Source organism: Anoplophora glabripennis, unplaced genomic scaffold (genome assembly GCF_000390285.2).
Source record: "Anoplophora glabripennis isolate ALB-LARVAE unplaced genomic scaffold, Agla_2.0 scaffold17, whole genome shotgun sequence".
Classification (NCBI taxonomy): domain Eukaryota; kingdom Metazoa; phylum Arthropoda; class Insecta; order Coleoptera; family Cerambycidae; genus Anoplophora; species Anoplophora glabripennis.
This window is the reverse complement of record NW_019416231.1, coordinates 522,727-549,629: the sequence shown is the minus strand read 5'-3', so window position 1 is coordinate 549,629 and position 26,903 is coordinate 522,727. Positions and strand designations below refer to the sequence as shown.

General features: G+C 36.3%; 1 protein-coding gene across 8 annotated transcripts in view; it reads right to left on the bottom strand.

The window, feature by feature from the left end:
- The window catches only part of LOC108917842 (probable JmjC domain-containing histone demethylation protein 2C), a 322,212-nt gene that overhangs the window by 155,588 nt on the left and 139,721 nt on the right, over positions 1 to 26,903 (bottom strand). For all 8 annotated transcript variants that reach the window (XM_023455245.1, XM_023455246.1, XM_023455247.1 and 5 more), the window contains one exon: positions 11,464 to 11,581. In XM_023455245.1, the coding sequence (XP_023311013.1) occupies positions 11,464 to 11,581 (118 nt within the window). The remainder of the gene's footprint in view (positions 1 to 11,463; positions 11,582 to 26,903) is intronic.

The window sequence follows — 26,903 nt, the reverse complement described above, 5'->3', positions numbered from 1 at the left end:
CAGTTACCATTCACGGCAGACCGAGCGGACGCCTACGACTGCTTGGAGGAAAGCCGATATAATTCAATTTATCCGGAAAAAACATTTCTTTTGAAACAAATATGGTGAAAAAGGAACTTTTGACACTTGTCAATCTTAATAAAGATCAGAAAAAATATGTTATCGATGAAATGGCAACAAATCGCCAAATAACGGTACTACGGTTACCACCTTATCACTGTGAACTTAACCCAATCGAATTAGTCTGGGCGCAGGTAAAAGGAGATGTAGCGCGAAATAATACGACGTTTAAATTAAGTGACGTGAAAATTTTGTTAAAAAATTCCATGGAACGAGTAACTGCAGATAACTGGCAAAGATGTATACATCATGTACAAAAAGAAGAGGAGAAAATGTGGGAACTCGATAATTTAATTGACGTTACTGTGGAACCTATCGTTATCAATCTAGGAGACGAAGATAATTCATCAGAATATTCAGAGGATGAATTTTAATATACCTACTTTTTTATTTTCTTTATTGTACATTTATACAACACTGCATTTACTCACCATAATTTGAATTTTCAAAATACATATATTTTTGTGTGAAATAAAAGTCTATTCATTAAATTTAAATAAATATTTTGATAATAATATTGAATAATTCTATTTGAATTACTAAAAACCCTCTTAACGCGGTTATGATGCTTAAAGTAGCCTCATGTTTTGAAATGCTGTTTTTATATTGTTTACTTATAAGAGAAATGGTCCGCGAAATTGAAGCGGCATAGACAAAGACGGATTGTCGGGGATTAAATTTTAGCTACCTGCTGCAATTTAGTACAGTCCGATCGCACAAAGTTTTTTTAAAAGTACACCTCATCCTATACCGATAATACATAATATAAAAATATTGAATATAAGCACTACACTAAGTACTACATTTATTTACGATTTACATACATAATAAGCTTTTATTACTTTCTTTAATTTCTAAACAGACTAACTATTTATTTAGGTTGGGTAATAAAATATACGGCGTGAGAGACAATTTTACAGTGAGTCTCGGTCTCAGTTGCTTCATACGACGAGTCGCCACTGGTATAATAGAGAAAAAATCAAGGCGAAGTTATTTATTATCAAGCAATTAATTGCTAAACTGAAATATCGTCCACTCACACAGTAGCACCAAAAGCATTGACAATGTCTAATACAGCCAAGTTTCATTGTTTAACAAAAAGATGATTGAAGAACAGTGTCCGGGATTCCTGCATTCTAAAACAGTAAATCTATTTATTATTTATCTTTATTTGTATGCAAATATATGCTGTATAAATTAAAACCAGAGGTAAATAATGAATGTATTATTTACATGTGCAGCGGGCTATAAAATAAAACACCGACCCCAGAGAAGCAGATACGACTGTCCTTCAACTGACATTGGTAAATGACGACCAGGTTTGTTTCCCATACTTACACAGTCTAGCCCACCATCTTTTATTTTTTTCTACGGTTGGCCCCCATCTTTTATTTTCATTTCATTTATCCTAATTTGTTCCATGTAGAGAAACGCCCGCGAGGCTTCTGTTGTTTTTAATATCGGCACGATTGTTTTCGCTCGCGTGGGAGTCGAAGTCTGAGACGGTATTTTTTTTTAACGGCAAAGCAGTTCGTCGTGACACCGATCTCTCAATGGAGTTCTTATTTATTTTCGATGCGAGCTTGGACGGTTTCCAACCGGTGGGTCGATGTTTTCGCGGTTCCTTTAATTCCCTCTTTTTTTTAAATTTTTAATGGTTTAGCTCTCGGTTATTATTCATGTCGTCGCAAGTTTTAAAATTACTTCGGGAGTTGCGGGCGGAGTTTATCCGCCAGGCGGGTCGATGTGTAGGCGATGGAGAAAGTTTTCGAAAGTTTGGCGGTTTTTTTCACAACTTTCCGAATTAAATTATGTAGTTTACAGAATGAGATGAGTTTGTTGTAGAAGCCTCTAAACTTCTGGATATAAACCAACAGTTTATACGTTTGAAAAGAGGTGCCATAATAGCGATTTTTCAAAAGATTTAATTTAAATATGTGACACGTAACTTTTTTGTTTTTGATCATTTTATACAAAAGATAAACGATAACTACCCTCGAATTTTTTTAAGAACATTTAAACTAAAACACAGAGAAATTAGTTTCATTAATGTTAAGGGAAGAGACGGAAAAATGAGCAGAATACGAATACCAAATTTTAATACTATATTATTTGAAAAAAATATGGCTAAAATCGTATTTAAAAAATTGCCTTTGGTGCCATATACCTCGAAAGGCATAAAACAATAATTCTACTGAAAACATCGTATCATTTTTTTATGTTCAAATCACTCTGTATGACAAAAGGAACGTGAATCATCGTTTTTGCCTTGTCTTTTTCCGCATTCGCCCGACAACTGATGACACTTCTATTTGGCGCACGTTTATTTTTCCGCCATTAGTTAACAAGCGGTTATTATTTATACAGGCGTGCAATCATCTAAACAACTGGCAAATGGCGGCGACCCAATTCAAGACAAGTTAATTCGTAACTGTTTATGTCGTTTGAACCAGACTTCATGTGCATACAGTCGATCCAGGACGGTACTTAGGATTATTTGTCGCGACTCATTCCTCGACCAGTTATAATACTATGAAATCATTGCCAATATGTGAAAGAACAGTTATTTACGTTATAAATAATTGATGATCCTTATGGAACAACAATCATTATAGTAATTTTATCATTGGGTCATTTTTGTTTATTTTTTTTATTAAAGCAATATCCTTAAGAAAATAAATTGCAAACCACGCATCAAAAAAATATTAAAAACAAAAAAAAGCATACAACCAAACAAAGGGTATTATAATTTTTTCATTAGATTGACAGCAGTGTTGCCATACGTACAGTAATTACCCTATTTGTACATTTTTTTACAAGAATGATAAGAGGTATTGAGACCATACTAAAGCATTTCAGCTTTATTACAAATTTATTTATAACCCTTAGTAAAAACTAAAACGGTATTATAAAATAAAATTAGTGGTAATTCTTAAGCAAAATAATGAATTATTTTCAAATGCTCATTAAATAAAAGCTTGTTGAAAATATAAATCGACCAACGACTTCCTCTGCACTTTCTGCACGAAAACACCATTTAATAATATTAATTTTTTGTTCGACACTGTACACCATTTTTATTTTGTAATATTCCGTCTACCAAAGGTTTGAATTGAATAACAATAAAAATAAAACCAAACAAACAGCAAAGCGCTTTAGGTATCCGGTCGGTTCACAAAAAATGCAACGGGGCACGTGCGCTCCCACAGCCGACCAATTACGAGAGTCCGAGTCGGAGCCTCGATGATATATATCATGTCCGACCCCTTCCACCCGAAGTTGATTTGAGGCGTCAACTTCTCAAAGACCGCTTCTAAGTCTTAACCCCCTGCCCACGTCAAAATACTGTGTACGCCCCTGCGTTAGAATTACGTTGTCGCAGATTGTTTTTGACGAGACATCTCCGTAAATTTACGGCCTGGATACGCCCCTGTGCGTCTCGGCTCGCCCCAGTTCGACGCCCCGCGCTCAATTCTCAATTAAGGTGCACCGACTCCGAGCACGGTCGTGCTTCCTTCAGAACGGGCATTTAGAGAGATGCCTATAATCATCCGGCCGCGCATAACGATAATTAAGTTGATGGTGGACGGACGGGGCCTTCTAATGGCCGGGCTCCCATACAATGGGAGCCGTGACTCGCGATATCCCACAATGAAGGGGGTTCAATGCCGGCGTCCGTTCTCGGAATTGGAAAGCAAGCCGGAGATGTCGGAAGGTCCGGACGCGGACGGGGTGGAACTAAGGTTACCAGATCTATTTCATGACAGACCCGGAGAAATTGATGTCCAAAAAAAAAAGGTGTTTAGGAAATTTTGAAATCAAATCGTTTACGAGGAAATCGATCTCTAAAAAAAAAAGGTCTACAGCAGCTCAATGGACAAAACAATCAGATCTCTCAGGAAAATAAATAATTTCGGGGGTACCACGTCTTAACCCGGAGAAATGACATATTAACCCGGAGCCCGGAGATGTACCATCAAAACCCGGAGACCTGGCAAGCCTAGGTGGAACGCGTCGGTGTTCACATTTATATCCAAACCTAGACTTTCGGTATTAAAAAGGCAAGATTTATTTTTTTTATTAAGCTAGTAAATACGAAAAAATATATTTTAAAGTGAAATACAAAACTCTTACATGCAGTGTGCGAAATACTTCGCACCCTAGTGCGCGAAGTATTTCGCGCACGGTGTCATGGTAACGTAAGTATCCGAAAAAAAGTGTCACTTCGCATATTGTTGTCAATGCGCAAACCTTTTCATTTTTTGACGTTTGTAGAAAAAATAATTATTATTGTTGTCAACAACAGCCACTTTGTTTCCATANCTTCCTTCAGAACGGGCATTTAGAGAGATGCCTATAATCATTCGGCCGCGCATAACGATAATTAAGTTGATGGTGGACGGACGGGGCCTTCTAATGGCCGGGCTCCCATACAATGGGAGCCGTGACTCGCGATATCCCACAATGAAGGGGGTTCAATGACGGTGTCCGTTCTTGGAATTGGAAAGCACGCCGTAGATGTCGGGTGATCCGGATGGGGACGGGGTGGAAGGCGTCGGTGTTCACATTTAGATCCAAATCTAGATTTTCGGTATTAAAAAGGCAAAATATATAGGATTTTTTTTTTTATTAAGCTAGTAAATACTAAAAAATATAATTTTTATGTGAATACAGTGTTAATGATAAGTTTTGCCAAGCTTTAATGGCGTATTCTACCGATGAAATTAGTTAACCTTTGCCCTATAAAAATTTTTGATACGACCCTTCCCTACGAAGATACAGGATGTTAAAAATTTCAAATATTTATATGATTTTTCCTGGCTTTTTTAATAGGAACTAATTTTTCTTGGATAACTTATTCCAAAATACACTCCAGTGGCGTAGTTATTGGGGGAGTAGAGGACCTTTTTGAAAAAAAAAATCGTACGCCACTGGTTTTTTAAATAATTTTAAATGTTTTTAAAATGTACAATCAATTTGTGACAATAAAGTCTTGTAAAATATTCGTAAAATTGACTGGTCTTTAGATAATTGGGAAATCAAATAAGAAGGTACTTAACTACCTATAGGCTATTGACTATGTCAAAAAAAGAGGGTACAAAGGAACTACAACGTAACAGAAATTTTATTGTTTGATATGTTCAATTGACCCTAAAAAATGATAAAACCGCGGAGTGTTACCTGTTAAAGGGGTGCGTTTTTGAGAACGAAGTAAAAAGGTGGTATTTTCAGTTTTTTGAGTTTTACTCGAAAACTATGATTTTTTTCTATATAGTTGCCAATAGAAAAGTTGTAGCAAATTGAATTTCCAATCGAAATGAGACCTTTTGAAGTCACATCAAATTAATTTTAACAAAAATATGCCCAAAAAACGATTAAAAAAAAACGAAAAAATGTTTTTTTTTTGTTTTTGGTTTTTGGCCCACAACATTTTTCTGAGAGGAGTTAGGTATAGGCATTGCTTCACAGAAAAAAAGTTAATGTCTTTTCCTTTAAAATAAGCGTTTATAGAAGTACCTACGCCTAATAGAAACCGAGGTACAGTGGATCAAACTGGCTACTTTTTGGATTTTTGGCCAATTTTTGCCCTTTTTTAACGATTTTCGACTTATAACTATTTTCTAAGTTAATTTACGTATATGTAATGCCATATTCAAATGAAAGCTGGTTTCAAGACCTTTAAAATGGTGCCTGGTAGAAGTTTGTACAATTAAAATCAACCGAGATATGTCAATTTAACCAACGATACTTTTTCTTTTTATAAAATTTTTATTACTTTCGGTATTATTTTGTCTAATAGATTTGTTTTTGTAAATGTGAAAGTTAAAAAAGTTTCTATGTTATTGAATATTATTATTTATTCATTTAAACAACAATTAATCATATTTATCTTGTAAAACTTCGAATTCTTTTAATTATTTTTGTACTTTTAATTAAAAAATTACAATTACAAAAAAATTTTTCAATTTTGTAAATAAGAATTTTTCAAAATTAAAAAATTACCTCGATGTATTTTTACTTGAAAATGCTAGTGTTGAGGATATCACTGCTGCATCTGAATGCATTGTAACTATAATGTATAGTTAAAAAATTGACAGCCTAAAAACTTGTCGATATAAATTATTTCAAAAGTACAAGTGCAAAATTTACCTTATCTCGATTGCCTTCAACAACTGATGCTCTCAAACATCATGGGTTCAGAGTATATTTTCAGATGCAACAGTGGAATGGTTGTACTTGATTGGGGTTGGAAAAATTCCATAAATTTTTAATATCCCATTTTTAATAATAAATCTCCTCACCTCAAATTTTACTTGAAAAATAGCCTGTAAATGTATTAAAGAATGTATGGGAATAAATTGTGAGAATGCTTATACGCCTGATTTTTCTGAAGAGGACATTGATGAAAATGATGACGACGAAATTGATATTAATATTGAAAATATACTAAATGAATCTGAAAATTTATAAGATATATATGATTAACTGTTGTTTAAATAAATAAATAATAATATCCAATCACCTAGAAACTTATTTTAACTTTCACATTCACAAAAATAAATTTATTAGACTAAATAATACCGAAAGTAATAAAAAATTTATAAAAATAAGAAAAAGTATCGTTGGTTAAATTGGCATATCTCGGTTGATTTTAATTGTATAAACTTGTACCATTTTAAAGGTCTTGAAACCAGCTTTCATTTGAATATGGCATTACATATACCTAAATTAACTCAGAAAAAAGTTATAAGACGAAAATCGTCAAAAAGGGCAAAAATTGGCCAAAAATCCAAAAAGTAGCCAAGTTTGATCCAATGTATCTCGGTTTCTATTAGTCGTAGGTACTTCTATAAAAGCTTATTTTAAAGGAAAAAACATTAACTTTTTTTCTGTGAAGCAATGCCTACACCCAACTCCTCAGAATAAAGTTGTGGGGCAAAAACCAAAAAGAAAAAAAAACGCATTTTTTGGGCATATTTTTGTTAAAAATATTTTTTTTGACTTCAAAAGGTCTCATTTCGATTGGAAATTCGATTTGCTACAACTTTTCTGTTGACAACTATATAGAAAAAATTCATAGTTTTCGAGTAAAACTCAAAAAAACTGAAAATACCACCTTTTTACTTCATTCTCAAAAACGCACCCCTTTAAAAGGTAGCACTCCGCGGTTTTATCATTTTTTAGGGTCAATTGAACATATCAAACAATAAAATTTCTGTTACGTTGTAGTTCCTATCTAAAGTACATATGTAGGTAGTCAATAGCCTACTACCCACGCTGCTATTTATCATTTTCTATTGATTGCTAAATGTGTAACAATAAATTCAATTCTTAATATTTTTGAGAGATTGGTTTATTTTAATAAAAGCTAATGATGCTGATTATCGCTGCTCTAGTTCCCAGTTGTAGTTCTCCATATTGTTCTTCACCTCATCAAACGCTGTATGAATGTTCTCAATGAGTTGGTCCTTGCAATTACGCTTTCTCATTGAATAGGCGTCTTCAAATGTCCCCACATGAAAAAGTCCAACGGATTGAGATCCGGAGATCGCGGTGGCCAAGCAATAAGACCACCACGACCTATCCGTCGAGTTGGATACTTTTCGTTGAGGAAATTAGTGACACCTCTTCTATAATGGGACTGATCACCATTATGTAAAAAGAACATCGTCCTTCTGATTTGAAGAGGAATGTCCTGAAGTAGTGGAGGTAGATCGTTCTCCGAAAAAGTCCGGTACATCTCGCTGTCCAAATTTCCGTCGAATAAATGTGGTCCCAGATCAAACGTTGCCACCCTGTATGTCCATTTTTATTATAATTTGCTTACCATTACTAAACGCATTCTTCACACCCGAGCAATAATAGTAATATGCGACTGCCGACGACCTCTATTCGCCCTCAACTCAAATAAGAAATACTCAAGTTCTACCCATCAATACAAATTGTAAAACCTTAACGATCGAACGTCGGCTTTGAGCTGCAGACAAAGATAATGCATATAAATAAGCAATAAACGAACAGCGCCGCGGTATAATGTTAACGTGTGGGCTCCGAGAGGTTCGGAATGAATACCCACCGACCACACGTCTGTTTAAGGACCGAGAGGAGTCCTAACGGTACCTGCAATTTACGGCACTTCCTGTAATACGATATATCATATTTATTTTCTCCGACATATGCTCGAACAACGTCGTCGAGCCAGGTTATCTCTCCTCATTATTTCGGATCTTTTACGGTGCTGTTGAGATTTCCTTTACGACTTTTACAACAATGGACGGTACCCAGTAATTTATCAGAATGTAACCAAAAGGACCCGTACAAGAACGAGAGAAATTCGTGATGCTTTAAAGACAGTGATCCTGTATGTTATGAATTTTTTATGGTAATTTAATGTGTTTGAGAAAAAAAATACAATGCTAACGCTGAACTTGTAAAAAACAATTAGTTCTGCTTTGCAATTTATTTAACAACATAATCATTATTATTATCGCATTACACGCATCTAATTCCTTTATGTAAGTCGTTAGATGGTCGTCTACATTATCATTTTTCAATTTGCAACAGCAACGTTTAAAACCTATTGTGTTTGCAAACTTGAAAAGTATTAATGATAAGAAGAGTGTCTTAATAAGCTTTTCCAATAATGAAAACCGTTGAAATTGCGAAACCATGTTTAAAATTAATGATAATCAAAATTATTAAACCTATTGAGAACCCCTGGAATAGTTGTGGTCATAGATAGCACGCCGTTCGCATTTTTGTCCAGTTTTTTGTAGTAAACAGAGAAATTGCGACAAATTTTAGGATATCATTAATTCTACTTCAGCTTAGGCATTGTTTCAAGCAAAATTATTAGTAAAGAAAGAAATGTGTAAGTTGAGTCTATTTTAGCGGATTTTTAACTACATTTTCTTTTCGTGAAAAGATGGTCTGTCTGTCTGGAGTTTATTTTAATAAATACGAATAAACATACATGGAGTCGTTCGTGCAAAATGTGAATTAATTGCACATTTTACACAGCGGTTCCAAAAATGTTTCTCACTATCATTGTGGTAAGTCAGTGGATATTAAAAAAATATTGTATTTGCAAGAAATATTTATGTGCGTTTTCGTATGACTATTTATAACTTCTTTTAAAAACGTATTTTGTTTTGATAATTAAATGTCTTTTCGTTAGCGTCGTGTTCCTCAATTCATTCGAATAACTTGAAAACAAAAAAAGGTATCGAACTATTTTTGGCGCCAAAATGTAGCTATTTTTATGCTCTTCAAACTAACCTATAAAAAGTTTTATCCTGCTATTTCACTTTTTTAAGAAAATTTGAAAAAACCTAAACTTGGATAAATAGCGCCAATAAATAAACAACATTTTCGTTAGAACTTTCAAACTTATACTATATTCATCAATTTTTTTATGCTGAATTCATTTATGTAAAGAAAACTATAGTATTGCATTTAAAATTTTTGAGAAAAATCCATAAAACGGCATTCTTTTGAAATAACGCCATCTATAGGTTTCCATGTTGAGGTAAATGACATTACGCATTTACCACGAGATAAGGCATGAAAAGACCTTTCCAACGAGGTATAACACTATGGGCTTTTGATCAGCTAATCCTTAAAAAAATGCATTTTTCTGATCAGACATTAGGGGCTTCCCCCACCCTTTCTGTCGAGAGATAGAACAAAATGTCAATAACAAAAGTTATACACAATGAATCTGGCTATCCATATTTGTACTATTTAATATACCTGAATAGGAAACATTTCTGAGAAAAATTCAACTCTATGTCTTGGTATGTAGATTACGCCCCCTACTGGTCAAGCTACGAACTTGAAAACTATTTCCAGCGATTTCTCTTGGTCGATTTATTGGATAACCATTTTTTTTCTAGATTGTAATTTTATTACACAGGTTCTTTTAAAAAAATGTAAACAAAAACTTATTTGAAATTAAAAACCTACGCTTATTCGAGACCAAGACATCAAGTAACGTTCATTTTGAACTTTACCACCGTGTAAATCTGTGGGAGTGTATTTAATTTAATAATAACCTATTTTCGTACACATAAATATTTTAACATCAAGGACAACTGGTCTATTATGGCCGAAGGTATGTCCACCAGTTTTAACATAAAAATGTGACATCCCTCATCAATTTTCGTATTTTAATTTATGGTTCACGAAACGACCGCGGTTTTTTTAAACCCGTCTGTAAACTAGTTTCGCCGAGAAACGTAAATAAAAAATTTAACCAAGGTTAACCACAAAAATAGGTACAGGCTTGGGCAATCAGTCCGTAAAAGGCAGTGAAACGTATTTTGCTCTAATTTCTATACGATTAGTTCGCTAAATAAATACAAAACGTTTATTTGATAAAAAAATATATTGACAAATAATTTCCAACATTAATTTATTAGGAAAAGTTTTGAATTTAGGCGAACTAACTTTGTATACTCGTAACATTGTGTTAAAACATGAAATATACACCTTTTGCTAAAATTTAGCACCTAATTTAACCGACAAAAGTACTTTAACCCAAGCCTAAAATTACAGCGTCTGCCAAAGGCGACCGAATACCGGCAAAAAGTTAAAACGAACCAATTTCGAAGCACCGAGGCCTAACTCTGTGGTTTCAGGCCTGTAATTTTTCTCGGAATACCCATAATTTACCCACACAACTATGCGGTAACTTGGTGTTTACCTTTTTTTAAGGTTTGTTCGGCTTACTCGAGATCGGTATCTCAACGCGAAGCAGCCTTGACTGGGCAATGTAATGGCTAGGAGTAATGGTACAATCGTGATGCTGGCACTTGTAAAAAAAAAGGTGATTGTGTGAGACCCGATGAAAATACGCCGACGTACTGATGGCCGCTGAAGGATAAGGTCGTCTGCCAGCGATTATTTTTATATCGGGTGGTTGAAAAACTTGAAATTTTTATTTGTTGTGACATTTTTCGATTCGCTTTTCAAAAACGTTCAATTTATCGCATTTTGGAAGAATATTTGGGCGTGTGGGCACGATTTGTTCCACACAAGTTGGCTGACGACCAAAAATTGCTCGAAATTCAACATTCGAAGGACATCAAGGAGGCCAAAAAGGACAAAAACGTCCTTTACAACATTGCGACTGGTGTTTTCAATATGATTCAGAAACCAACTGTCAAAGTGTCGAGTTTAATTAATTTACTGTGTTAATCTGGACATTATAAATTATTTGCATGCCAACGCACGTTTCGCCAGTCAAGGGAACATCTTCAGTGGACTTCTCATTCCTTTTACGTGATATATTTACCTACTTCACTTATTTCTTTTTTTCGAACAAAACGTGGGCAAACTGACCTTTATCTGGTGGCTCTGGCGAGTTGCCTGCGTCGCTGATGCCCGATCTGGCCGACCTCGGCTTCCTGGGATTTACACTGCAGGTAGTAACACTCGATAATCCTCGTATGACGCGATTCTGAAACAGAAAAAAAAAGACGGTCAGTGCCGATGATTTAACTCAATTAGTCGAGAGATTCTGCGCTCCTTTAGTACCTGGAAGCGTTCGTTGCGTGCCGCAACTGTTATTACTCGCGATCGTTAAGGATAATGTGGGGCAGCAGCGGTAATTATGAAGCCGTGGCACACTGAGATGGTTATCCGTCCGGTAGCGGTGTATAGTCTGATGAGCTTGTTTTTTTTTATTGTCACGGATAGTGTGAGAAGCTGCCGGTTTATGTTTCAATTCAATTGAGATAAGTAGGTGCAAGGATATTTTATTGTTTTATCCACAATCACCGAATAATCGGACTTTTATCCACACTTATGAACCGTCTAAAGTCAATCCACTATAGGCCAGGAAGATAAAATGGGAAATGGCCATTTCGCGACTTTTTGTTTCGGCAAGCTGAGTTTACCACTATAGATGCTAAATAACGAGCGTTCAAATAAAAACGTGGTCAAGTTGGTTCTGAAAATTTGGACGTAGGGCGTAGCGTACAGCAAATGAACTTAAACGTCATCTGTCAAAGCGCTATATCGACGTTATCAATTTGAATATTTTCGTTTTAAAAAGCGTTTAAAATGATGTTTTCTCAAGAACAAAAAGTGTTTATCATAGAGTCCTACTTTAGAAATGGACGCAAGATTGATGGAATATGGAAGTATTCTATTGAGGAATGTTTCATAGAATTTCAAAATCAATTTCCCGGCGTTGTTGAGTACAAAATTTTTCAAAGTGCAGTTCAGCGTTGTGTTAATGTTTTTCGTGAAACGGGCAGTGTAACAAGAAAAGAAGGAAGCGGCCGACCTAAAAAGCGGACTGAAGAATTAAAAGAAAATGTCCAACAAATAATGGAAAATGCGCCAAGAACTTCTGTACGTGTTTTATCACAAATGGTGGGAGTATCAGTCGGTACCTGCCACACAGTGTTAAAAAAAGATTTGCGTTTGTTCTCCTATCGTTTAACTTGTCAGCAAGAACTTCATGAAGTTGATTTTCCGCGACGGGCTGTATTTTGTGAATGGTTTTTAAACAACTACGGTGAACTTCATAATATCACCTTTTTTCTGATGAAGCCTGGTTTCATTTAAATGGTTACGTAAACTCACAGAATATGAGAATGTGGTCTTCTGAAAAACCAGATAACTTTTTTGTCGAGGGCCCTCTACACGCTCAAAAAATTGGAGTTTGGTGTGCTCTCAATCGAAGGAAGATTTATGGACCTATTTTTTTTAATGGTACTCTTACTGCGCAAAGGTATAGAGAAGAAATTATCGCTCCTTTTGTTAACCAGCTGGAAGAAAACGAAATTACAAACTTTTACTTTCAACAAGATGGCGCAAGGGCACATACGGCAGGCGAGACGATGAATATGTTGAGGGAAGTTTTCCAAAATCGACTAATAAGTCTCAATGCTGAACATGAATTTCCACCGAGGTCATGTGATATTACGCCGTGTGATTTCTTTTTGTGGCCTTACCTTAAAAACACTATTTTTGAACTGCCTATTCCTGATTTAAACCATCTGCAGGCTCGACTTATAGACTAGATTCGTGAAATTAACAATACCCCGAGCATCTTAGAAAATGTCTTTAATTCTTTGAGGAACAGGTGTGAAAAGTGCTTGGAACAAGGAGGGGGACACTTTCAGCAGCTCCTTTAATTGTTTGTTATTGTTATCACGATTATTCTTTAAAATAAAGTTATATAGTCATTAACGTTATTGAAACTGACAGCTGCTATGCAGCTCGTTGAGAAATGAGGTTAAGTTGGTCGCTATAAGCTACTCCCTACGTCCAATGTGTCAGAGCCAACTTCGACCACGTTTTTATTTGAACACTCGTTATTATGTACAATAACATATTAGTTTCCATAGTTATAAAAATGGGGGAAGATTGTTTACAGGGTGGTTAATTGTATAATTTTTACGTAAATTCACGTTTTTCGCTTATAACTTTTCTCCGTTCATTTCCACGAGAAAACAGTAAGGTACTTTTTTTTCGTCTTCAAAAGACCTACAAAACTAGCCCTTGAGCGTCAAAAAATATTGATTAGATCAAAAGTTATAAACTGAAGAAGTTTATTTATGACATTTGAATTAAACATTTATAAACTACGTTATTATTACCAGAACGTTTTGGCATCGCATCCTCTCATTCCTTATCACTGTCTAATAACTCACACCAAATCTGGAATCGGTAAGTTAAATAGTTTAAAAGTTATGGCCTTATAAACAAATTAACCAATTATTAGTCTGTACGATCCCGAGGATCTTCCACAATCGCACTGATTTTTTTCATGGTCGATTTCATAATAATACATTGAAATCTATATTTTTTTTTAAATTTCAAATTTGCAACCTGGATTTTTCTTTTATTTTTTATACGTCCTATTAAAAAATATCACCGTTTTTTTGACATTAACATTCTCAAATTGTGCATTAAAAAACCGTGCGTTTTTCGCTTATAAACAATTTGAATAACATTGTTGCTATTTACGCTAACTCACCGAAAATAGATGCAATGGATAGCTGGCAAAAGAATACAGTTTTAAAAGAAAAAAAGTACCCTCTACGACCAATCGTAGAGCAATTGTTTATAAATATTAAGATTTGAATTTTTCGCAAAATAAAGTTTACGACGTAATTTACGGTTTCCCGTGCATTGCATTGAAAAATGTGGAAAATTAACGACTCACGAGCCCTTTAAAGAGAAGGTACTCGCTAAGTAAACTGTCCGGCGGCCGGCGACGTGATGGTGGGGGAAGCTTGTCCAAGCGAGTCGCTTGCGCGAGAAAAGTTCATTCCAAAGTTCAAATTAATGCGCCCTGTAAATTTTGCAATATCTCGGCTTCTATTCATCGTAGAAACTTATTTTTTTTATATACTGGGGTAGCTCGACGAAAAAATAACAATGGGCATATTTACGAATTCGTAGAATAGCCCTGAACCCCAGAAAAAATGCATCTTTTATACTTTATTTCTTTTAATTTATGTCACAAAATTATTGTTAACCGAAATATTAATTAAAATTTCAATTTCGGAATTATTTTACTATTATCAAATAAATAAATGAAGCTATCGTTCATTTAAAAAGGTATTCTTTTTGTAAATTAAGGCAAAGTAAACTTGTTTTTTTCAATATTTTCTTAGCTATTTAATTATGATTTAAATGTAAAATTAAAGTAAAAATTCACAAATTATTTTCGTCTTTAAGATTACAATGACGCTTTCAGAATCATGTTTCATAACTTTTGCACCTACAGCGCCCACTTTTGGCACATTTTTGAAGTATGACAAAACCCTCAACTTGTCATAGGTTTTATAAAATTTTAACAATAAATGCGATAGTTATTATAAACAAATTAAAAATGGGCACTTTTCTTGTTTTTTTGCAATAACTTTTTTGTTTATTAACCGATTTTAATTTAACTAGTCTCAATTTGTAGGTAATTTTACTCCCTATAAGCTGTCTGAGAGTCACTTTTCGCTAAAATTGATGGTTTTCCCTACAAAGTGAAAAAACTGTTTTTCTCACTTATTTGTTTAAATAGAAAAGTTAACTAATAAAAGTTTTTTTACTCACGAGATGAGAAATGCTTTGTATTATATCCCTTTAGACAATTTTACAATAATCTAGCGGATAGGACTATTTTCGAGTTTCTCTTTTATTTTCGCTCATTTTCCTGGTGTATACACCCGGGCAGTTAGTCGACCGGGGGAGGAACTTTATCAAACGTGTCGCTGTAAAAACGTGCGCATAATTAATGCCCTAAAGAGCTCAAATTCCAATTTAATAAAAAAGTGTAATTAATTTTTTTGCCGCCCCGGTCGTCGGGCGGCTCTCCCCTGGGCTTCGGGAATGTAATTATCCCGGTGCTCGCTGCGTCCCCCCTTCCTAGAGGGGAGGGGGAGCGGAGAGAGAGCGTATCCGACCACCTGCTCGTGAAAGCTGACGTCGACGTCGATGTATTGGAAACTCACCGAAGGTCGTTTAATTTTCTTTGGGGATTTCCAACTTACTTCTCGACGACGAGTTATGCTTCCTCGGGGGGGATAATTTTGCCTCGCAGTCTCTGCAATTTAACTTGCGGGGAATATTAGTTCGGTAGTACTCTTTTAAGTCGGTCAAATCGACAAGAAAAACGTCTGCAAACAAGTTAAGTCTTTCATTTTTTGTAGCAGATGTTGATATGTAAATTAACATCACAAATAACCTGGCCGACATTTTGATTTTGCCTATACAGGGTGTTTCATCTAAGAGGGATCCTTTAATAAAAAAGTAGCTGTGTAACAGCGTCAAGAAGGCCTTACAAACAATGCTTATTGTAGTATTTGACATACAAAGCATATTTTGCTAACTAGAGTAAAATTGTATTATAATATTTTCAAAATGTCGCTGACGCAGGAAGAAATTATTGATATGGATTTAAAATAACAAATTTATGTAGCGCCCACCCGAAATGGAACACCCTGTAAAGCTAAAAATATTTTCTTGGACATTGCCCACATGATTCCAGACAACTTTTATTAAAACCATTTTTTTTTATAAATTTTACAGTTACAGAGTTACAGGAAAGTCCCTCTTAGGCGAAACACCCTGTATAAAGGCTATTGATCAGGCTACTTTGATTGAAATATGAAATTATATTTTTTTAAATAGTTGTAACTTCTAAACAAAAACGAATAGGACCTACAGTGTCTACAGATTTGATACGGAACACCAGTGTAGAATTTTACAGGGTGGGGCCATTTTAATGTCAATTTTTTTCGTGTCTTACTATGATTTTTTTAATAATGATGTTTTTGGAAAATCGTACTAGGGATTTTTTTATTAGAAATTTCTTTTAACTATCGGATCTTTCTATGCGCATGCCGAAACGACTATTTGTTAAATTGTATCAAAATCGGTCGAATTTGTCAACTTTCAGATACGAAAACCTTATACTCCGACCCTGCTGTTCTATTGTAGCCGAAAATTAAAATATCCCTAGACGGCAGCGGCCGAACAAAGCAAAAAAAAGGGAACCCCATTGAACGGGACGGTAATACTATCTCCGACGAATCTCCAGATTCCTTTTTTTTTTTTCTCCGAGCTCGCCTTGGCAGCGCGCCTTATGCCTGCTATATCGATTGCCTCTCCGTACACTATCTCGGCCATTATTTATTTACAGAACTGGTTTAACCTTTGAGAACTCGATTTACACACGTTTTATAGTCACTTTTATGTGCATTCTCCTCCGGACCGGTTCCCGTTTCACGACCATATTTGTTTTGAGCGTGTTCTTACATTCACGCACGTACGGTCGTTTCGCGACGTTAATTTCTCATTATGTGGATTTTTTCCTCCTCGGTCCGCTTCGGCGGCGTCTCAGCCTCGCAACAATGGCGGTAACGATGCGCCGTTGTTTCTTTTCGTTCGTTTCAGGCCCTTAGCGGACTACTACTCGCAATAGGTAGTCATGATGACAACTGAAGCTTGGAGAATTCTAATAACAAATTTAATAGTCCTTAGAATATACCCTTTAAAATGCATTGGAAGGGGGCTGCAACCCTTCAAAAATTAAACAGGAACTGTCGTATGAGTGTTCAACCCGTGGTGGTCTAGAACATACAGCCGCCAATCCACAGTCTTCAGGCATGACGAACGACAACCAGAGACCGTCCCCTCCACGTGATTTACGAGGGAACTTAGGCCGGCTCAAAGTTGCTTATAATTTCAGTTGGCGGTAAATGTACGCGTCGCATAGTACGCGGGTAGTGTTTGATGCCAGTATGAGAGACAAGACAAAGGCCTACGAAACAAGCAGTGAGTTGAGTCCAAATGTATATCAAAATACTGAATATTAGAATCTAATGGAAAGTGTCCAAATTCTGCCATTAAGAAGTCAGTAATTGCCTCTAGCCTGTCAACCCAAACACTCGAGTGGGTGCAACGCCAGAGGGGCACATTCGTAACAGATGAGAAACAAAAGGAAGACGTGAAAAGAGAAAGAAAAAAGAGAAAAAACAACGCCAACGTCGCGTCGGTTTGGATTTCAAAGCACGTCCTCCTGGCTGTCTGAAGGACGGCGTAAACTTTCCGACTGGCTTATTATGTAAAATTGTTTGTTGGAAGTTCGAGACGAGTAGTCCGAGGACTTAGCGGCAACCGAGACTCGACTAATCTGGGTGAAGCACGGAAAGTTTTCGGGAGTTTTGAATATGCATATTCCGGGGGGAATTATGCAGATTTTGCGCCTCTTTCGTCCAGGCGTTTTCGGGTCGGTTAATTGTATCAAAAGAGAGGCAAGTGGTGAGGATATTAAACAAACAAATTAATTCTGTGCACCGTTTCGTCGGCGATTTCGAATCGGATTTCTTTTGTAACAACTTGGAGATATTCGTTTTGATGTTTCGGTACATTTTATGCGGTAATTGCTCTAACATTTGTATAGTCTTTCCGATCTCAATTCAAGAATCAAATGATTGGCCCATACCCATATACAAGTCTGGTCGCCTAGTTGAAGCGGGCAAACGCGGCACAAACACAGCCGCACTGGGCGACCGGCCATGAATTTCAGTTGTTGACAATTTGCCTAGCAGTGCAGTGCAGCAACGCGGAATTTGGTGTGATTCAGGTAGTTATAATTTATTATAGACACCTCCTATTAATCGTTCATATTAAGAGGGATATTTTGTTTACTAATATTATTACAACATGGCATTTTGGAGACTTTTTGAAACGGAACAAAACGAAATTTACCATCAATATAATAAAATTGTTTGAGGGCACAAATAATTAAAATATGTTGTTGGTTAAATGTACATATAATTGAAATTTTCTACAAATTATCATTTTTTAGGGACGCATATGAAACTCATTAAATTTTATTGTTAGGCGTTTTTATACAAGTCCAACTGACTTTACCAGATATTTCTTTTTTTTTTTCATTGCGAAAAATCGATGAAATACGTTAAAAAAGAAATGAACGACCCTGGTCGCTACTCGCACAACGTGCAGCTTTTAATCACCTCCGATGCCTTTCATTGCCCTTGACGGAAAAGAACAATACGAAGCTACATAATTAGAAAAGAAATCCCTAGGCGACAATCGAAGCGTTTGAGACTTAATTAAAACGTCAATTCCTATTTCTCCATGAACTGGTCGACACTGGTTAGCAGCTTGTCAGTTTTCCAATCACCTCCAAGGTCGTCAAGTTTATCGATTTTTCAGTAAATGTACCAATTTGTTGGAAACAACCAATTTTTATGTTTCTAAATTGAAATCTAAAGTTATTGAACAGGGTTGGTAACACTGATCGTGCATGTTCCCCAGCTGCTTTCCGTGCACAGTCTAGTCGAGAATATTACATACTTCTCTTCCTTAATGTCAGAGCGGGAGCGGGAATTTATAGACCTATAAATTACGGTTATAGCGTCAGCCGAAGGAGTAAAATTTCCCTACAAAGGGTCACGGAAGTTCGCTCGTGAAATCTGAATTTTTCACGGGTTCTTGTTTGAAAATCGAAAATACTATCAGAATACGAAAGCGCACTGCTCATTTGATACTCGTTTTATTTGTGCACAATGTAAAAATGTTCCTCGTTTTCGCTACTGAGTGCCTATTTTTTTTGTGTAACTGTTGTTTTTTAGAAACGCGATTCCCAATTGGAATAGGATCTGGTCTAAATTCTCTATAATTTTTTATCTACTTTTTTGTAACAAGCTGTATATTTTGTACCTGCAATGCGGTAAAAATTTCTAGATGATGTAAAATTGAACTGACTATTGCGCAGATTAATCGTAGTCTTTCAGCTTGTTTGTGTCACATACATTCAAGAACCTAACCTCAAAAAGTTATGTGATTAAAAGTCACACGGAAAAGTTATAGCTTGTGGGACCCTTCAGATGGTCAAAAGATGACAATAACGTATTTTATTTAAAAATAAGAATTTTTTGTCTTATGAACTATATGTCTATCTCCTCTCGTTTGTGAGATGCATAGCGACAAAAAAAATTTTTTAAATAGAATTTTTACGAAGGTTTCCAGACAGTGCGAAATATTTTTATGAAATTTGGTATTCCGGTGTTTTTAAGCATACCAAACACGCTGATCTAATTATTTTTTGGATATTTCATAGAGGGCGCTAGTTATGCTTCATTCCTATTACATTTTAAGTTTTAATTTTTTTTATGTTAGTTTTTTTACCATTCGGGCTTCAATTTCTAATGTGCAATTTTATTTTCTAAAAATAATGTACTCTTGTTAGAACTTCCTAATGTGGACGGTTTTCGAGAAAAAAGACTTTTAATTAAATTCTTACAATATTATGGTGTATAAAATAAGTGACTTTTCTCAAAGTAGGCTTATGTCAAAACTTATTGATGGATGTCTCATAAACAACGCATACATTTAATAATATTTTAAACTCTAATTAACCTTATATCAAAATTTTAATGATTGTTAGTGACTGTAGTTAGTAATGACTAATTAGTCACTAAAATTTTGATATAAAGTTAATTAGAGTCGAAAATATTACTAAGAATGTATGCGTTGTTTATGAGACATCCATCAATAAGTTTTGACATAAGCCTACTTTGAGAAATGTCACTTATTTTATACACCGTAATATTGTAAGAGTTCAATTAAAAGCTTTTTTTCTCGAAAACCGTCCACATTAGGAAGTTTTAACAAGAGTACATTACTTTTAGAAAATAAAATTGTACATTAGAAATTGGAACTCAAATGGTAAAAAACCTAACCCTAAAACAATTAGAACTTAAATTGTAATAGGAATGTAGCATAACTAGCGCCCTCTATGAAATATACAAAAAATAATTAGACCAGTGTATTTAGCATCCTTAAAAACCCCGGAAAACCAGATTTCATTAAAATATTTGCCACCGTTTGTAAAGTTTCGTAAAAATTATATTTAAAAAATTTTATTTTGTCGCTCGAGGAGATAGACATATAGTTCATTTGACAAAAAATTCTTATTTTTTGTCATACTATCACCCCCTGTATGACAAAGTCATTTTTTGGCACTTATGTCCAAAGTACATAAGGTCGAAAATCGATCTAGTAAAAATATTGGGAAATTTTTCATGACAATGTGCACTATCGGGTTGCCTATTTTTTGGCGTATGTGACGTCACTACTAAAAAGGTCTATTTTCTGCTGTACATCCATGCAGCGACCTAACCACTAAGTTACGTCAGCCAGTGTACGTCTCGGGGCCCTTAACCGTGTCACACGATGTATTCCGACTCGGTTACCCGCCATCCCGAACCGGTCCTCCGGCTGATAAGATTAATGAAGCGTAGTGGGTTTCTTGTACGCCCCACAACAACGACAGAATAAATTAGGCCCGTTTTAAATTGTAAATGAGACCCAGAGCTCCGACGCTCCTCGCCCATACCGGTCCTCTTTTTTTTTAATGCGCATTCCCGCGTATACATTTTTCCCCGATCCAGATGAGGTAGCTTCAATTACCATTTAGATTGCGGGTCGGGCGAGGCGAGAGAGAGAACGCCGGTGCTACCTGACCGGACTGCCGGAGCGATCCGGATCCCTAATTGTTCATCTACGGATGGAGATCAGATCTCGCGACGATGCGGCCTGTTAGGCTCGATAAATCAGATAGATTACGCTCGGTGAATGGAACGACGGCAACTGGCGAGCGTGGTCGCTGGAGGATGGATATCTCGGGATGGAATCGCGTCTTAATATTTTTCCACGATTGACGTTTTCGCGGAAGTTGGAATCAAGCTGATTGTGGTGCTGTTGACCCCCAGTCACCCGTTTTGATTTTGTCGCATTGAGATTGTCGCACAGATTTGAGGCCTACAATCGTATACGTGATACTAATAAGGGCTCTGAAAGCGATTATGGGTCGTGAGAATCGGTAACTGTCTAATGAAGTCGAAGGTTGATCAGGTTTAACACGCAAAATGTCAAAATAGTTATTTGTTTACTTGACAACATTTCCTATATATATTTAAAAATATCCCAAAAACACGATAAATTACTAGTAATAGAAGTTTTAAATAAGCACTTCTATTATTGTAATGCAACTATATCCTTCAACCAGCTTACAATTTGATAACTACCCAGTTCAAAGTACAGTCACAGTTGTGCCCAGTAAGCCTTCAAAGATACTCGTAGAACGTGAATAAAGTAACGAGCGTTCAAATAAAAACGTGGTCAAGTTGGTTCTGAAAATTTGGACGTAGGGCGTAGCGTATAGCAAATGAACTTAAACGTCATCTGTCAAAGCGCTATATCGCCGCTATCAATTTGAATATTTTCTTCTTAAAAAGCGTTTAAAATGGTGTTTTCTCAAGAACAAAAAGTGTTTATCATAGAGTCCTACTTTAGAAATGGACGCAAGATTGATGGAATATGGAAGTATTCTATTGAGGAATGTTTCATAGAATTTCAAAATCAATTTCCCGGCGTTGTTGAGTACAAAATTTTTCAAAGTGCAGTTCAGCGTTGTGTTAATGTTTTTCGTGAAACGGGCAGTGTAACAAGAAAAGAAGGAAGCGGCCGACCTAAAAAGCGGACTGAAGAATTAAAAGAAAAACAACAAATAATGGAAAAAGCGCCAAGGACTTCTGTACGTGTTTTATCACAAATGGTGGGAGTATCAGTCGGTACCTGCCACACAGTGTTAAAAAAAGATTTGCGTTTGTTCTCCTATCGTTTAACTTGTCAGCAAGAACTTCATGAAGTTGATTTTCCGCGACGGGCTGTATTTTGTGAATGGTTTTTAAACGACTACGGTGAACTTCATAATATCACCTTTTTTCTGATGAAGCCTGGTTTCATTTAAGTGGTTACGTAAACTCACAGAATATGAGAATGTGGTCTTCTGAAAAACCAGATAACTTTTTTGTCGAGGGCCCGCTACCCGCTCAAAAATTTGGAGTTTGGTGTGCTCTCAATCGAAGGAGGATTTATGGACCTATTTTTTTTAATGGTACTCTTACTGCGCAAAGGTATAGAGAAGAAATTATCGCTCCTTTTGTTAACCAGCTGGAAGAAAACGAAATTACAAACTTTTACTTTCAACAAGATGGCGCAAGGGCACATACGGCAGGCGAGACGATGAATATGTTGAGGGAAGTTTTCCAAAATCGACTAATAAGTCTCAATGCTGAACATGAATTTCCACAGAGGTCATGTGATATTACGCCGTGTGATTTCTTTTTGTGGCCTTACCTTAAAAACACTATTTTTGAACTGCCTATTCCTGATTTAAACCATCTGCAGGCTCGATTTATAGACAAGATTCGTGAAATTAACAATACCCCGAGCACCTTAGAAAATGTCTTTAATTCTTTGAGGAACAGGTGTGAAAAGTGCTTGGAACAAGGAGGGGGACACTTTCAGCAGCTGCTTTAATTTATTGTTATAACAAGGAGGGGGACATTCCGCAGCTCTTTTAATTGTTTGTTATTGTTATCACGATTATTCTTTAAAATAAAGTTATATAGTCATTAACGTTATTGAAACTGACAGCTGCTGTACAGCTCGTTGAGAAATGAGGTTAAGCTGGTCGCTATAAGCTACTCCCTACGTCCAATGTGTCAGAGCCAACTCCGACCACGTTTTTATTTGAACGGAGACAATGGAGAATGAGTTCACTTCAACAACAGACATTTTATAAATCATACGTGTCGATTTCTTACTAAAAAAATAAACAGGAAACTATGAGCGATCCCACGACCGATGATGCGTTAAGGGAAAAACAAAACTATCGTTTTCTAGTCATTGTTCTCGACCTAGATCATGTGGTACGACTCAATATGCATAATAAGTACATCTTCGCCCACCACTGCGACGAAACAATAGGTCGAGAGCTATTCAGTCCTCTTACAAGATGAATAGGCTAATACATAATATACTTCCTTGTAGCGTCCCCCGCATGTTACTAGGAAAAGTCGGGAATGTATGAACGGTTACGTAAGTTTTTTTATGGACACAGTCATTAAAAATGTTCATCCATCAATTCCTGACCCACAAGTCGAAGATAATAGAACTGGTTCTAATTTATTGGCCAATTTAAGTCGTTTGAAAAAAATTCTTATATTCGACCAATGGCCAAATATAAATTGTGACAATTTTTTAAATAAATAATGGGTCATAAACCGACAATTAAAGCAGGTCTTAAGCTTCCATTACAATACAGGGTGTTTCAGGATTAAGTCGACAAAGTTTAAGGAGATATTCCTCGTAAAAAAATAAGAAAAAAATCAAGTATACATTTTTAGACGTTCCTCATAAAACCTTAAAAAATATAGTACCTATTAAAATTGGTCTTAGTCTCGAGTATGTGCGAGTCAAATAAGCCTTTTTGTCTCCCCTTTCTTTGGGTTTAACCAACAGTATTAAAATTATTTAGGAGATGCTTCGTTTTTGAGATATAGGGTGATTTTTTTTTCGAAAAAAAAAATATGAAAATAATAGAAATATTTAAGTACCCAACATCTAATGTGACTATGTCGTAATGCGACAACGTAACGACCCTTGCAATACTCCTAAATTTTTTCAGACGGTTTGTAGTCACTTTATTTACTTGTGTTGTGTACTTTTAAATAAAATAAGATGGCAGACAATACTTGAAAATTTATTTGTAAATTGAAGCAACCAAAAAATTACCAATTAATATTATACCTAGACAAAGCGAAAAGTGAATAAAAAGTGAAATGATTTAAAAATTATTTTGTTCAAAATGGGCGCCTCCGGACTGTAGACAAGCACGACATCTTGAAATTGGAATTGGAGTTAGTTTTCGACACGCTTGGACTATTCGCTGTCTTAGATCTTCTAGGGTATCAACTGGCATCTCGTAGACTTTTTGTTTAACAGCACCCCAAACGAAATAATCCATCGGTGTCAAGTCCGGTGAACGGGCGGGCCACGCTGCAGGTCCTCCACGACCAATCCATCTCCTGGGATAATTAATGTTTAACCACTTCCTAGGACTCTACCAAAATGGGCAGGACAACCATCTAGTGAAACCAACTGTTCATTCGAGTATTAAGCGAAACATCTTCTAACATATCTTGAAAACCATTTTCAAGGAACTTGGTAAACATGTCAACATTTAACCGATGTGGAAGGAAGTAAGGACCAACTATAGTGTTGTTCAACACACCCAACCATACGTTACATTGGAATTGAAAACTATGTTCCCTTACTGCCCGTGGATTCTCGTAGGACCAAATATGGTTGTTCCTTTGGTTTAAAATTCCCCTTCGAGTAAATGTTGCCTCATCTGTCCACATTACTTTTTGCGTAAACTGATCATCATTATTATGGTATCTTATAAGAAGATGCGTCATGCCAAATTTGGCTTAAATAGCCTTCTTCATTTAGAAGTTATTTAAAAAGTTCGAATTTTTTAAAAAATCTTTAACGCTCTATATTTCGAAAATGAAGCGTCTCTGGAAAAAATTTATACTTGATTTTTTTCTTATTTTTTTATGAGGAATATCTCCTTAAAGTATGTCGACTTAATCCTGAAACACCCTGTATAACAAGTCACACAGAACATAAAAAGCTAGATACAGCTTGTTTTCGTGTATGTAAATATTGATTTCAAATTGTGATACATCTCTTTCTACAAATTAGGGAACAAAAAACGACAACTTAAGCCTTATTGATTTTTTTTTCTCAACCTTAAACCCTTAAACATGTATGTAATAGTGGAAGTGGTGTTTTTTTTTTCACATCTAGAATTTATCCCAGAGTTATGACGATCATTACCACTATTGCGTTCTTCAAAACTGCAATGAAGTTTTGTGATTTCATTACAAGAAAACGTTGAGCGTTTGACTATTTTTTTTTAACTATTAAGTCGCGTTAAAGGTATAAATTGAACATTTTTTAGTATTTACTGAGGACGATAAAGTTTAAAAGCCTTCAGCGTTATATTGAAAGCGTATAAACCCACTCGTAACAGCGCTAAACGAACATGGCTACCGTTCCCCGAACGAGCTCCCCAGCACTACCCAACCGCGACCTGAAATCGGGCAATCTAGCTACTAAACACTCAACAACGACTTACAAAAACTCACACAGTACCCTCCGGGTGTCCCCTAGCTCCCAGGACGGTCACCAACTCTTATCACTATAATCACTACTAGATCCAGTCCTCACTTCCTTTTGGACAATCCAGTCGTCGAACCGGGTGACACTTCACTGCTCGCCGGAATTCCGGGATGTTTTTTTCGATTATCTCAGTGGTGGAAAAAAAACGGGCCCCTGCCAAAGAATGGGGCCAAAGCTGCCTGTCTCGGTCGCAAAACAAAGAGCGCGGACGCGTCAGTTCTGCAGAGTATGCAGTGACGCCGGGGGAACGCGGCGATCGCAGCAGGCCAGGGCAGGGCAGCGCGGGGCAGGCGCAGCCGCCTCGCGCGGCGACGGGCCTGCCGGCGAAGCCGGCCGCCCGCCGTTCCTCCTGCCGCAGCAGGAATACGCCAGGACTGTTGCGGGACTCGTTTCGGGCACGGAACGTTGGATTATTTAAAAAAAATTGGGAACCAATAGCTTTATTCGTAACTGCACGAGTAAACTGACAAGGTGTAAGAGTGACAATGAGGAATTTTGTAGGAAACCACTACTCTGTGGACTATAGCGCGAGACTACGATTACTGACGCCTAAATAAACGTCTAATTATCATCAATAGTTGTAATTTTTCTTCTTTATTTATCGGGTATTTCACCACATGTGAAAAAATTAGTGACATCTTTCAAGGGATGTTTTCAGGAAAATAGTTCTGCCTGATCAAAAATCTAACACTGAAAAATTATTAGATGTGTTTTTAATACAAGATCGACCTTGGTTTAACCTCGACCTTCCCCGAGCAACAAATAAAATAATAGAAAGCCAATAAAGACGAAACGACTCAAGGGAGCAGAAGGAAGACAAATGCTCTGAAGCTCGGGGAGTAGGAAGGTTTCTGTTTATAACGATTCGAGTGTTTTCCGAACTCAAATTGATGCATCACTTCTAGGCTCTTTCGACAGGCCCATTTCGTCTGATCGGGCGACGGACGATACCGAATGGCCATTATACCCTCGCAGACGTTCCTCTATGCCCTATTCATCACCGAGCTCCGGGAAAAGGCCTGGTAAAATGTATAAACGGGCTCGCTACCCGTCTAATTGGCTGTTATTTCATTTGAATTGGGAAAGTAGTTTTATCGGTGAAACAGACGAGAAGTTTTCATTGCACCACCTGCTATACGGGGAGTCCATACGCCAAAAAATAATAATAAATGTTCATATTAACATGTACCTGGAAATAA